The 15,096-nt window shown below is 46.0% G+C and overlaps 1 protein-coding gene across 1 annotated transcript in view; it reads left to right on the forward strand.

Annotated features, from left to right (window-relative positions):
* The window catches only part of oca2 (oculocutaneous albinism II), a 358,288-nt gene that overhangs the window by 238,169 nt on the left and 105,023 nt on the right, over positions 1–15,096 (forward strand). Inside the window, exon 16 of the mRNA XM_055636431.1 lies at positions 11,393–11,540. Within this exon, the coding sequence (XP_055492406.1) occupies positions 11,393–11,540 (148 nt within the window). The remainder of the gene's footprint in view (positions 1–11,392; positions 11,541–15,096) is intronic.

Raw genomic sequence — 15,096 nt, forward strand, 5'->3', positions numbered from 1 at the left:
GCACTGACGTGCAATGACAGTAAAATATATTATTATTATTATTAGGGGGAAATCTTTTAGGACCGAGATGAGAAAAACATTTTTCACATAGATAGTGGTGAATCTCTGGAATTCTCTTCCACAGAAGGTAGTTGAGGCCAGTTCATTGGCTATATTTAAGAGGGAGTTAGATGTGGCCCTTGTGGCTAAAGGTATCAGGGGGTATAGAGAGAAGGCAGGTACAGGATACTGAGTTGGATGATCAGCCATGATCATATTGAATGGCGGTGCAGGCTCGAAGGGCCGAATGGCCTACTCCTGCACCTATTTTCTATGTTTCAATGTTTCTAAGTCATGATATATGAAAAGAAATATGAAGCCAAGCGCTTTCTTCTCTCAATTCAACGTTTGACCTAGGACTCTGCACTCAAATGGAAAATTACTGGCATTGATGGCAAACTAACTGGAATGAACTGTTGGCGAGAAGCATTTGAGTCAAATGTCAGAAGGAAACTTTCGAAGAAAGAAGCAAAGATTATGAACCAATTTCTGTGCCTGAAAAAACTTAAGATACCTGGTTGTGTGAGGAGAATGTAAAGAGAAATAGATCTCTGGACTAAATGAAGAGGAATAAAACTTGGTTGCACTGGTTGATATACTGAAGCAATTGAAAATAGGGAATAAATGAGGAGACTTTGCCTTTTTATTATGCGATTTTTGAAAATGGAGATAGAAAGATTAGAGGGATATATATCATCACACGCACCAAATGTGAAACGAAAAAAAAAAACGGAATTATGTGGCCCATTTATACCTTCGTGCTGAAGTGTAGGACGACGCATTTTGACTCCTGCAAATTGGATTCCATTCCACTGATGACTCCTGAACTTTAGACTAATGAGACAAGCCGAAGTCTATTCTCACTTCACCGTTCCATCGCAGATTGTGTGTAATACCGTAAATCTCGGCTGCCAAGGGGTTTAATTGAGGACGTGGCGCAACATTCTAATAACAGCCGCAAATGAGACAAAATGTAGCAGGCGCACAGTCAACAACAGACAGCGAATGCGTTCAGGCTATTTTAAAAGTTAACAGTTGCCTTCGAGGCTGCAATTGTACTCGAAAAATAATCTGCGTCGCATTGCATGGCTTGGCGTTGAAGGCCAAGTTATTTATTTAATCGGTATAAGTTTTTTTTTTAAATTGTGTTTTTATTGCAACGTCCCCACTTTACTGATCGAATCCATGATGAAATTAGCAACCCCATCATTTGAACAGTACTTCCTGATATTTAGCGCAACATCGGTTGAACAGTGTGGATCAGCAAATTAATGATAGTTATCTTAAATTGTCCAGAGAAATGTTCGACTGCATACTTGCATTAATCTAGTAATATCCGGATAGCATAAAAGCAACGCATTTATCACTGACTGCGGGCAGGTTATCTGTATATCAGAACGATATGCTGGAAATATGAAATTGTCTTAAAAAAAGTTAAAAACACAGAATAGGCAGGATGTACTTGGAGTTGACTAGGGGAGCTGGGACCTTGTTGGCTGGTGTGGGTGAGTTGGGCCGAAGGGCCTGTTTCCACAGTTTGCCAACTCCGCGATGTTAGGACGCGGTGGGGACGGAGATACGATATGGATCTCCATCGAGGTAAGAGATTGAAAAAAAGTTTTCCACAACCCCTCCCCCTCCACCCCCCACATAAAACAAACCAAGGAACACTGAAACATACTTTTTTAACGCTAATACCATGTGAACTGATTACATGAACCATTTTTGCTAATCCATTATGGCTCATTGCATCTCCACCTGGAATATCTTAATCATCTAGATCACTGATCAACACAGGACTCCCACAAGACCAATAAAATATCTGCTGTGATAAAAATAATTTAAATTTGATATGCATTGATACAACATAAGTTTTATATTATAGCCTTACAGCGCAAGAGACCCAGGTTCGATCCTGACCACAGATGCTGTCTGTACGGAGTTGGCACGTTCTCCCCGTGACCTGCCTGGGTTTTCTCTGGGTAGTCCTGTTTCCTCCCACACTCCAATGGCGTACAGGTTTGTAGGTTAATTGGCTTTGAAAAAAAATTGTAAATTGTCCCTAGTGTGTGTAGGATAGTCTTAGTGTGCAGGGATCGATCACTGGTCGAGGCAGACTCGGTGGACCGAAGGAGTGGTTTACGCACTGTATTTCTAAACTAATCTAAACTAAACTACATTGCACAGAAGATTAAAATAAAATAGGTTTTTGCACTGTTACTCAAGAAACATTATCTCAAAGGAATTAATCTCCATTCATTTCTATTTGTAATCGCTCATGTGGTAAACAATTGCTAAGAAAATAATCCACGTTGCATTAAGAAACATCTAGTTCTGTAAAAGTTTCAATAATCAATTCTAATTCTTTCAAAACGGAACAATTCTTCCCTTTAGAAACATTAACTACTAAGCAGAACAGAGCGAGTGAAGACAATCTTGTGCTATTTGAAGGCAGTGATTGTGATTCTTTATAACAATCTTATACCTGCATCGTAGAAATAGTCATTTCTGCATGGTATATTGACAGAATTAAGTTATAGTGATTTGTAGATGATGAGGCTTTTGATCAATCTTAACATGAATTCAAAAGATTTCTTAACGGCACGGTGGAGGAGCGGTAGAGCTCCTGCTTTACAGCGTCAGAGCCCCGGGTTCGATCCCGACTACGGGTACTGTCTGTATGGAGTTTGTACGTTCTCCCCGTGACCCACATGGATCTTCTCTGAGATCTTCGGTTTCTTCTCACTCTCCAAAGAACGTACAGATTTGTAGGTTAATTGTCTTTGTATGAATATATAAATGTAAAATTGTCCCTAGTGTTTGTAGGGTAGTGTTAATGTGCTGGGATCGGTGGGCCGAAGGGCCTGTTTCCACACTGTATCTCTCAACTAAACTAAACTAAAGACCAATGTACTCCGTGCTATTGTCATTTAAGGTCTTTCAAGGTCTTGGATAGCTGAAATGATTTTTGAATAAAGTTAGAAGGAATGGGGGGTCTTATGAGGAACTCCAAGAATGTTGAAATTATTTCCTTAGCAAGGTTAAGAGGAATAGTATTAGAAGTAAGACAAATTTATAAGAGGATTTGACAGATAATGTAAAACTGTGCCCACTGATAGAAGTGCCCACTGATATTATGTTTTAATGAGGGGAGGGGAGGGGGGGGAGGGGCATGTTCATGCCATTGGGTTGTCAGCTACTCAAGTGGAATATGAGGCACTGTTCAGACAATGGAGAAGGTGCAGATCAGAAAGGTCAATATGAGAATGGGAAGAGGAAGACTGAGTGCAAGTATTCGATAAAACAATCGCCGAGTCTATCTTTGGTCTTGACGAAGAACAGGAGGCCACTTCGAGAACATCGGATGCAGTGAATGAGGTTAGATGAGGTGCACCTGGAAGTACTGCTGGGGTCCCTGGATAGAGAAGAGGGAGGGGGGTATAGGCACAGGTGTTACACCTCCAGTGGTTGACTTGACTTGACCTGAATTGACTTGACTTCACTTCACTTCACTTCACTTGACTTGACTTGACTTGCAGGGGAAAGTACCAAGAGAAGGGAGAGGTTTGGGTGGGAAACGATGTGTGAACCAAGGCTTTGTAGGGGGCGTTGTCTCTGCGGAAAGCTGTAGGGGGCGTGGATGTGAAGAAATCAATGGTGGTGGGATCGCGGTGGAGGTGACGGAAATGTCAGAGGATGATATTGCTTCTACCTGATCAAACTGGATGTCCTGTTCTACTTATTGCCGTTGTTTTATACAACTTGATCAGGGCTACATGTGTTTAGATTAAATTCCGAGCTATTTGTCAACTGCATTAAAGATCAGGATTCATCTCGTTGAGTAATGGTAAGGGGGGGTCAAGGAAAGAGCGTTCACGTCGCGGCCCTGTTTCCACCGCCACGTCCAAGAAGCACAGGGTAGTTAATGTAACCCCACTTTTTAAAAAGAGAGGGAGAGAGAAAACGGGGAATTACAGACCAGTTAGTCTAACATCGGTAGTGGGGAAACTGCTAGAGTCAGTTGTTAAAGATGGGATAGCAGCACATTTGGAAAGTGGTGAAATCATTGGACAAAGTCAGCATGGATTTACGAAAGGTAAATCATGTCTGACGAATCTTATAGAACTTTTCGAGGATGTAACTAGTAGAGTGGATAGGGGAGAACCTGTGGATGTGTTATATCTGGACTTTCAGAAGGCTTTCAACAGTTTTCAGGCTCCTGTGGGACCGCGATGCGAAAAATTAGGGCCGAGATGAGAAAAACATTTTTCACTCAGTGGTGAATCTCTGGAACTCTCTGCCACAGAAGGTAGTTGAGGCCACAGTTCATTGGCTATATTTAAGAGGGAGTTAGATGTGGCTCTTGTGGCTAAAGGGATCAGGGGGTATGGAGAGAAGGCAGGGATTGGATACTGAGTTGGATGATCAGCCATGATCGTATTGAATGGCGGTGCAGGCTCGAAGGGCCGAATGGCCTACTCCTGCACCTATTTTCTATGTCTATGTCTAAGCGCTAGAAGCGCAAGACGCCATTGTATGCAGATGCCGAGAAGTGCGTTCAGCTCTGGCTGAGCAATTTCTAATCTTGTGTGTGGACTCGATAAGTAGAAGTAATGGAAACATAATCAAAACGGCATGAAAACATTGGCAGGGTGACCCCATGACAAATGCTCCAAATTGGAAAGGTGCACTTGAGCACAGCTTGATTGGAATAATTGGATGAGTTCTCAGTACTGTTCTCTCTGTGGGTGATGGTCTCCACAGGGTCTATCTACAGCACTGTAAACGTTATTGAGTTACAAAATCTTTTTTTCCATTAATTACATCAGCCTGGCACATCTAATCAGGAGGGTCTCGACCCAAAACGTCGCCTGCACCTTTTCTCCATCGACGTTGCCTCGCCCGCTGAGTTTCTCCAGCATTTCTTGTCCACCTTGTTTTTACTAGATGTTTTCTACATGTTTTTACTATCTCGACCAATTATTTTATCTTATGATTTATTCCGAGCAGCTCTTTTGTTCTTCAGTTCTTCTTCAGAGATTTTAAATCTCAGCTCAGGTTTACTCATTTTAATGATTTGACGTTCTTACGCAAACTGCAAAATTCCTCTTGGTCAGTAACAGGGGCGGCGCAGTGGGGCAGCGGTAGAGCTGCTGCCTCACAGCGCAGGGACCATCGGTACTTGGTTAGTACGGGTATCAGGGGTTATGGGGCGAATGGGGTTAGGAGGGAGAGATAGATCAGCCATGATTGAATGGCGGAGTAGACTAGATAGAAACATAGAAACATAGAAATTAGGTGCAGGAGTAGGCCATTCGGCCCTTCGAGCCTGCACCGCCATTCAATATGATCATGGCTGATCATCCAACTCAGTATCCCGTACCTGCCTTCTCTCCTCCATACCCCCTGATCCCCTTAGCCACAAGGGCCACATCTAACTCCCTCTTAAATATAGCCAATGAACTGGCCTCAACTACCCTCTGTGGCAGAGAGTTCCAGAGATTTCACCACTCTCTGTGTGAAAAAAAGTTCTTCTCATCTCGGTTTTAAAGGATTTCCCCTTTATCCTTAAGCTGTGACCCCTTGTCCTGGACTTCCCTAACATCGGGAACAATCTTCCTGCATCTAGCCTGTCCAACCCCTTAAGAATTTTGTAAGTTTCTATAAGATCCCCTCTCAATCTTCTAAATTCTAGAGAGTATAAACCAAGTCTATCCCGTCTTTCTTCATAAGGCAGTCCTGACATCCCAGGAATCAGTCTGGTGAACCGTCTCTGCACTCCCTCTATGGCAATAATGTCCTTCCTCAGATTAGGAGACCAAAACTGTACGCAATACTCCAGGTGTGGTCTCACCAAGACCCTGTACAACTGCAGTAGAACCTCTCTGCTCCTATACTCAAATCCTTTTGCAATGAAAGCTAACATACCATTCGCTTTCTTTACTGCCTGCTGCAGCTGCATGCCTACCTTCAATGACTGGTGTACCATGACACCCAGGTCTCGCTGCATCTCCCCCTTTCCCAATCGGCCACCATTTAGATGGGCCGGATGGCCTAATTCTGCTCCTATCCCTTATGAACATGCTCCATCCTGACTGTGGATGCTGTGTGTATGGAGTTAGTACGTTCTTCCCCTGACTTTACCATGGGTTTTCTCTGGGTGCTCCGGTTTCCTCCCACACGTGCAGGTCCGTCAGTTAATTGGCTTCTGTATATTTCCCCTCGTGTGTGAGTAAGTAAGTTTATTGGCCAAGTATTCACATACAAGGAATTTGCCTTGGTGCTCCGCCCACAAGTAACAACATGACATACAGTGACAGTTACGAATGACTCAGAAAACACTAAACATTAATAATAATAAAACATTAATTATTAAACAGCATTGATCAAGCATGTGAACCAACAAAATACCAGATCAAAGGGAGGCTACAGATTTTTGGCTGTTGAGTAGAGCAACTACTCGTGGATAAAAACTGTTTTTCTGTCCGGCTGTGGCAGCTTTGACAGTCCGGAGTCACCTTTCAGAGGGAAGTGATTCAAAGAGTTTGTGGCCAGGGTGAGAGGGGTCAGAGATGACCTTGCCCGCTCACTTCCTGGCCCTTGCAGTGTACAGTTCATCAATGGAGGGAAGGTTGCAGCCAACAACCTTCTCTGCTGATCGGACGATTCGCTGCAGCCTCCGGGTGTCGTGCTTGGTGGCTGAGCCAAACCAGACCATGATGGAGAAGGTGAGGACAGACTCTACGATGGCCGTGTAGAATTGGCCTGTGGCAGATTGTGCTTCCTCAGCTGCCGTAGGAAGTACCTCCTCTGTTGTGCTTTTTTTGACTGTGGAATCGATGGTAGCCCCCCCACTTAAGGTCCTTGGGGATGATGGCTCCCAGGAACTTAAAAGACTCCACAGATATGTGGGATTGAATTATGGCCTACTGGTCGGCATGGGCTCGGTGAATGGGTATTTTAGTTTAGCTTGGAGATACAGCATGGAAACAGGCCCTTCGGCCCACCGAGTCCATACCAACCAGCGATCCCCACACATTAACACTACCCAACACATACTAGGGCCAATTTTTTTTACATGTGCATTGATATTAAGTCAATTAACCTGCAAGTGTGTGGGAAGAAACCGAAGAACTCGGAGAAAACCCATGCAGGTCACGGGGAGAAGGTACAAACTCTGTGCAGACAGCGCCCGTAGTCAGGGTGGAACCCGGGTCTCTAGCGCTGTAAGGCAGCAACTCTACCGCTGCGCCACCGTGCCGCTGGAATGTGGTAAATAATGACAAACCTTCTACAGGATGAGGTGAAGATGACTGGGCTATTTCACTGCCATACAAGATGACTTCATTGCTGTGATATGGAATAAAAACACCCATTTACAATACAATACAATTTATTTGTTATCATTTGAACCCCATTGAGGTTCAAACGAAATTTGGTTTCTGCAGTCATACACACAAGAAAAAATAACCAAGACACAACACAATTTCCACAAACATCCACCACAGTGAATCTCCTCCTCACTGTGATGGAAGGCAAAGTCTTATCTCTCCCCTGCACTCCTCATTCTCCTCTCGATGTCAGAGTCAAAGCCCCCGGCGGGCGATGGTAAGTGTCCCGCGGCCATTAAAGCCGCGCCGGGCGATGCAAGGTCGCGCTCCAGGTCTTGGTGTTGGAGCCCCCCAGCGGGCGTTAGCAAGTCCCACGGCCGTTAAGCGGCGCCGGGCGATGTAAGTCCCCGCTCCAGGTACTTTTCAACCCCGCAACTCAGGCGGGAAAAGTCGCCGTTGCGGAAGCCACGAAAAGCGGTCTCCCACCAGGGACCCGCGGGCTCCCGGTGTCACTGTCCACCAGACCTGCGGTTGGAGCCTCGGAATCTCCAGGGTCGGGCCACAGCAGCGCGCCACCACCGCTCCTCCGGCTCCGAACACGGATGGTGGGTAAGTCCGCAGGTTCCGCGACTGGAGCCCCAGGTCGTTCCGGTTGGAGGCCGCTCCACGGTGCTCGGCCCCAACGACAACAGAGACCCGACAGAGAAAAGGTCGGGTTCTCCGTGCAGGGAAAAGATTTAAAAGTTTCCCCCCCCACCCCCCGCCCCCCACACACATACTCAGTTAAAAAAAAACACTATAAGTACATTCAAACGAGACATCAACAAAAAAGACAGGCGGACTGCAGAGGCCGCTGCGATGTGAGTCGCGCCACCCACCCACGATTTGATCGATAGAACCTTTCTCTGTCTGTGACACTTCACTGGTAAAATTGCTCTGCTTTCACTTTGTTTGAAAGTTACAGGCGTTTTTTCTTTCATGTTCTGCTCTCTCCTTTCTTTAATTAGACTATTTTCTGCAGAGGTTGACTTTGTTTACTGTGTGATTTACTGTCAGATGCGAGTACAGATGCATATCCTCCCCCAACTGTAGCTGATTGACTGACACTGCTGCCAACACACACTCTGTTTCATAGAAGTTTCAGAAAAGAGGTAAAATGCTGGAAATAAACCAGAACCAAAGCTGGGTCCACATTGTGGAGTAGAACTGCATCAGTTATAAAGAAGGGTCATTTCTCTTGTGTAGGGAGGAACCACAGATGCTGGTTTACACCGAAGATAGACACAAAATGCTGGTGTAACTCAGCTGGACAGGCAGCATCTCTGGAGAGAAGGAATGGGTGACGTTTCGGGTTGAGACTCTTCTTCAGATTGAGAGAGTCAAGGGCCTGTTTCCATGCTGTATCTATCAACTAAACCCAGCCTTAGCCTACCCCAGCATAAAATGTTTGTTACTGTACTGGAGACTTATACTCGCAGCATGGTCGACACGAGGTCGTAAGAGGTCTTCGTAACTCTCCTTCATGCTCGACAGTGGTCTCCACGTACTCGAGGCCTCAGCTAGGTTGCGGCGTTGTTTTCAATATGTTAAAAAAATGCCCGCGAGTAAAAAAAGGTCGCCATGGAAAAAGTCGATACTTTTTTTACTTGTAGGTTTAGTCTCAGTAGGTCGGCATGTTAGTCGTAGGTAGTCCAGGATAGTCGAAGATAGTCTTCATCATAGTCGAAGGGAGGTCGAAGGAGATCGAAGGAGGTCGTCTTCACCTCTCCACTATTCGGTGTCCAATTTGCCGAAGTTAGTCGTAGCTAGTTGAAGCTAGTCTTCAACATAGTCAAAGGAGATCTTCAACATAGTCGAAGGAGGTCTTCAACATGTCATTTTTTCAAACTTTTCTAAACTCGCCAATTAGGTCGCCCAAGTGGGACAGCCCCACATCCTGCACTCGAGGGCAATTTGCAGAAGCTAGGGCAATTTATTGCATGTCTTTGGACTGTGGGAGGAAACTGGAGTACCCAGAGAAAACCCATGTGGTCACAAGGAGAACGTATAAACTCCACACATGGCCAAGATCGAACCTGGGTCTCCGGCGCCGTGAGACAGCAGCTCCACTGCTGCACCACTGTGCCACCCTCATTGGTCTCATAGCAAACACGGACAATTTGTACAGCAAACATTGAACTTTTGACAGACTACTTTTCCTGATTAAAAATATGGATTTATTCCCCGGAAAACTGCAGAGATTGGAGTATAACTACATGCATATTATGTGCACAGTAGTGTGATCAACAGGTCACGTTGACATTAGGTGTAAAGTAAATGGGCAAGATGTAATAGGAACCTGAGGGGCAACATTTTAGAAAAATAGAAACATAGAAAATAGGTGCAGGAGGAGGCCATTCGGATCGAGCCAGCACCGCCATTCATTGTGATCATGGCTGATCGTCCCCTATCAATAACCCGTGCCTGCCTTCTCCCCATATCCCTTGACTCCACTAGCCCCTAGAGCCCCTATCTAACTCTCTCTTAAATCCATCCAGTGATTTGGCCTCCACTGCCCTCTGTGGCAGGGAATTCCAGAAATTCACAACTCTCTGGGAGAAAAAGTTTTTTTCTCACCTCGGTCTTAAATGACCTCCCCTTTAATTCTCAGACTGTGGCCCCTGGTTCTGGACTCGCCCAACATTGGGAACATTTTTCCTGTCAGAGGGTCTCAGTGGGTGGCTCAGAAGGTGATGGGTATATGGAACCAGCTACCAGAGCAGGTGGGTGAAGCGGGTACTATAACAGCATTTACAAGACACTTGGGCAGGTACATGGATAGGAAAGGTTCTGAGGGATACGAGCCGAACACAGGCAAATAGGATTAGCTTGAATGGGGCATCTTGGTCGTCATGAGCAAGAAGGGCCGAAGGGCCTGTTTCCGTGCTGTGTGACTCAATAACACGAGGATTACCCAGTCATCTCTACTGTGGTTGACACAAGCAATGTCACTATACAAACATACTCTTTTATTAAACAGTTTTGCAAATAAGAGCTTCTGGGAAAGCCCACCTATGTATAACTTTGTTACGCTAGTGTTTGTGGACAGGGCAGACAGAGAAATATCCCCCTGACTCTCAGTCTGACCTGAAACATCACCTATTCCTTTTCTCCAAAGATGTTGCCCGGCCCATTTTGTTACTCCAGCATTTTGTGTCCATCTTCATCGTCTGAGTGCAGGTAGATGGGACTAGGGGAAAATAAGTGTTCGGCACGGACATGTAGGGCCGAGATGGCCTGCTTCCGGGCTGTAATTGTTATATGGTTATATCTTTGGTGTAAACCAACATCTGCAGTTCCTTTGTGTAAGAAAGAACTACAGATGCTGGTTTACATTGAAGGTAGACACAAAATGATGGAGTAACTCAGCGGGTGAGGCAGCATCTCTGGAGAGAAGGAACGGGCGATGTGTCGGGTCGGTTCTCAAGAAGGGTTTCGTCCCGAAAAGTCTCCCATTCCTTCTCTCCAGAGATGCTGCCTCACCCGCTGAGTTACTCCAGCGTTTTGTGTCTATCTGCAGTTCCTTCGTACACATATAATAAAATTGCTGTCCTTGTGGGTTTTCAATCTGTGTGTGTGTAGGACAGTGTTAGTGTGCGGGAATTGCTGGTCAGTGCGGACTCAGTGGGCCGAAGGGCCTGTTTCCGCGCTGGATCTCTAAATAAACTGCTGTATCTCTCAACTAAACTACTATCTCTAAAATGCCAGAGAGACAGAAATGCTGGAGAAACTCAGCTGGTGAGGCAGCATCTATGGAGGGAAGGAATAGGTGACGTTTCGTGTTGAGACCCTTCTTCAGACCTGGGGTCTGGACCCTAAACGTCACCTATTCCTTCACTCCATAGATGCTGCTTCACCCACTGAGTTTCTCCAGCATTTTTGTCTACCTTCGATTTTTCCAGCATCTGCAGTTCCTTCTTAAACATCTCTAAAATGCCGTGTTTTTCTGTTTATTTAAAATTTTTTATGATATTTTCCCCCAGAGTTGAAGCATGAGATTCATGTTTGGAGACTCACAGCTCAGCGCATTAACCCTGCCAGCAGAGAAGAGACTGCGGTAAAGTGCCTGCTAATGCAGAAGGTGCTCACCCTGGAGAATGTACTTGGGAAAAAGCTGAGGACCTTTCAAAGGTACTTTTATTTAAACTTTTGTTGGCTTGGACGGGGATTGACGATGAATATGGGGCCTGTGTAATGTCTAGATTTAGTTTAGTTTAGAGATACAGCGCAGAATCAGGCCTTTCGGCCTACCCAGGCCGCATCGACCAGCGATCCCCGCACACTAACACTATGCCACACACACTGGGGACAATCTACAGTTATACCAAACCAATTCACCTACAAACCTGTACGTCTTTGGAGTGTGGGAGGAAACCGACGGTCTCAGAGAAAGAAGAGAGTTAGATAAAGCTCTAGGGGCTAGTGGAGTCAAGGGATATGGGGAGAAGGCAGGCAAGGGTTATTGATTGGGGATGATCAGCCCTGATCACAATGAATGGCTCGAAGGGCCGAATGGCCTCCTCCTGCACCTATTTTCTATGTTTCTAAAACCCACCCTTGGGGAGAACGTACAAACTCCGTAGAGACAACACCCATAGTCGGGATAGAACCCGGATCTCCGGCGCTGCCAGGCAGCAACTCTACCGCTGCGCCTCCGTGCTTCATCAGTCACCTGCAGAGAAGGTTTACTCTGGGATTCTTTCCATCAGGGTGGCTGGTACCATCTCTACCAGCAGCTCGGCTGGTAGAGCTGCTGCCTTACAGTGCCAGACACCCAGGTTCATACCTGACCTCGGGTGCTGTTGCTGTCGGTGGTGTGCAGTTTGCATGTTCTCATTGTGAGTTATTGACTCCAATTATACCTTACGCTGCCTCAGCAAGGCCACCACCATAATCAAGGACGAGTCACACCCTGGCCACTCATAGAAACATAGAATATAGAAAAATAGGTGTAAGAATAGGCCATTCGGCCCTTTGAGCCAGCACCACCGTTCAATATGATCATAGCTGATCATCTAAAATCAGTTCCCTGTTCTTGCTTTTTCCCCATATCACTTGAATCCTTTAGCCTGTGTAATGTCTAGCTAAGTCTATGTCAGAACTAAATCTAACTCTCTCTTGAAAACATCCAGTGAATTGGCCTCTACTGCCTTCTGTGGCCGAGAATTCCACAGATTCACAACTCTCTGGGTGAAGATATTTTGCCTCATCTCACTCTTCTCCCCCTCTCCCATTGGGAAAAAGGTACAGAAATGTGAAAACGCACACCTCCGCATTCTGGGACAGTTTCTTCCCAGCTGTTATCAGGCAACTGGATCATCCTACCACAACCAGAGAGCAGTCGTGAACTACTATCTACCTCATTGGGGACCCTCGCACTATCATTGATTGGACTTTACCGGCTTCACCTTAGAAACATAGAAACATAGAAACATAGAAAATAGGTGCAGGAGTAGGCCATTCGGCCCTTCGCGCCTGCACCGCCATTCGATATGATCATGGCTGATCATCCAACTCAGTATCCCATCCCTGCCTTCTCTCCATACCCCCTGATCCCTTTAGCCACAAGGGCCACATCTAACTCCCTCTTAAATATAGCCAATGAACTGGCCTCAACTACCTTCTGTGGTAGAGAATTCCACAGATTCACCACTCTCTGTGTGAAAAATGTTTTTCCTCATCTCGGTCCTAAAGGAATTCCCCCTTATCCTTAAACTGTGACCCCTTGTTCTGGACTTCCCCAACGTCGGGAGCAATCTTCCTGCATCTAGCCTGTCCAACCCCTTAAGAATTTTGTAAGTTTCTATAAGATTCCCCCCCTCAATCTTCTAAATTCTAGCGAGTGCAAGCCGAGTCTATCCAGTCTTTCTTCATATGAAAGTGCTGACATCCCAGGATACGTGGTTAATACTCTATATCCAATCTCATCGCCTCAATTCCCACTGCAATCTCCCAACGTCTGTTTACCAAAGTTGTGCTATCTCACAAATGTGAAGCGAGAAAAAAATAGTTGGGACCTGCCAGCTGGCTTCACATCTGCAGGAGGGGAGGTCGGAGGATCTGTTTATTGAATCTATCCAAAATAAAAAGTCAACTTGATAAATTTGGTTAGATGGCCTTAAATGTTCATATCTTCTGGAGCCTTGAGGTGGTAGCCCACAGGATTTCTATGATTCAATGCAACAACATATCAGGCTTTCCAAAAGGGCACGAATAAACCAAATGGGTTTTTATACATCTCATAGAAACAGCTGTATAATTGGGGCAGCGCGGTGGAGCAGCATTAGAGTTGCTGTATTACAGCGCCAGAGACCCGGGTTCGACCTTGACTGCATGTGCTACTTGTATGGAGTTTGTACGTTCTCCCCGAAATCCTGCTTGGGATTTCTCCGAGATCTCCGGTTTCCTCCCACACTACAAAGACGTGCAGCTTTGTAGTTTCATTGGCCAGGTATAATTGTAAATTGTCCCGAGTGTGTGTAGGATAGTGTGTTGGTGTGCGGGGATCACTGGTCGGCACAGACTCGGTGGGCCGAAGGGCTTGTTTACGGGCTGTATCTCTAAAAGATATTGGGACGCAATAAAGCTGTTCAGCTTATCGTAGAGTCAAAACAGTACAGAAATATACGTTCAAGAGATTGCAGAGGCTGGAATCTTGAGGGGAAAAACAACATTGCCGGAGGAACTCAGTGGGCTGGGGACCATCCGTGCGGGAATGGAGTGTCGGGACTCTTAATAGACTGATGGAGTGGGGGAGGGGAGGGGGGGGGGGGGGGGGGGGGGGGAGGGTGATGCGTGGAAAAGAGAAGCGGGGGAGAGGCAACGTCTGGCTCGTGACAGGGTGATACGGATGAGGGTGGAGGCGTGATTGGCAGATAAGTGGAGTAAGCGACAAAGACTAGGGGGTGGAATGGTGCCAAAAGGTTATCAATTCAGGAAAAATAGCGGAGTGAAATGAAAGCCGCCAGGAGCGATAAGAGAGGAAGGAATCGGGAGAGAGGGGGATAAATGGAAAATTGAAGATTTGGAGGAGAAATGGGGGAGGTAACCGTAGACAATAGACAATAGGTGCAGGAGTCGGCCATTCGGCCCTTCGAGCCAGCACCGCCATTCAATATGATCAGGGACTATTACTTGAATTTGGAGTGCTGAATGTTCATACCATTGGTTGTGGCCTACCCAGGCGGTAGGAGACTGCTTCGGCTATCAGACACTGATTGTCGATGGGGATTGCTTGGATCAGGTCTGGATACATCCAGGAATATTTCGACAGCATGTCCTTGTTTGACATATTTTTGAATAGTAGTTATGTGGGCCTTGGATAGGGGGCTGTCTTTGACCTGATTTGATTTGAATATAGGAGTATAGGAGTATATAGGAGCAGGCAGGTTCTACTGCAGTTGTACAGGGTCTTGGTGAGACCACACCTGCAGTATTGCGTACAGTTTTGGTCTCCAAATCTGAGGAAAGACATTCTTGCCATAGAGGGGGTACAGAGAAGGTTCACCAGACTGATTCCTGGGATGTCACACAGAGAGTGGTGAATCACTGGAACTCTCTGCCACAGAGGGTAGTTGAGGCCAGTTCATTGGCTATATTTAAGAGGGAGTTAGATGTGGCCCTTGTGGCTAAGGGGATCAGGGGGTATGGAGAGAAGGCAGGTACGGGATACTGAGTTGGATGATCA

Source organism: Leucoraja erinacea, chromosome 6 (assembly GCF_028641065.1).
Source record: "Leucoraja erinacea ecotype New England chromosome 6, Leri_hhj_1, whole genome shotgun sequence".
Classification (NCBI taxonomy): Eukaryota; Metazoa; Chordata; class Chondrichthyes; order Rajiformes; family Rajidae; genus Leucoraja; species Leucoraja erinaceus.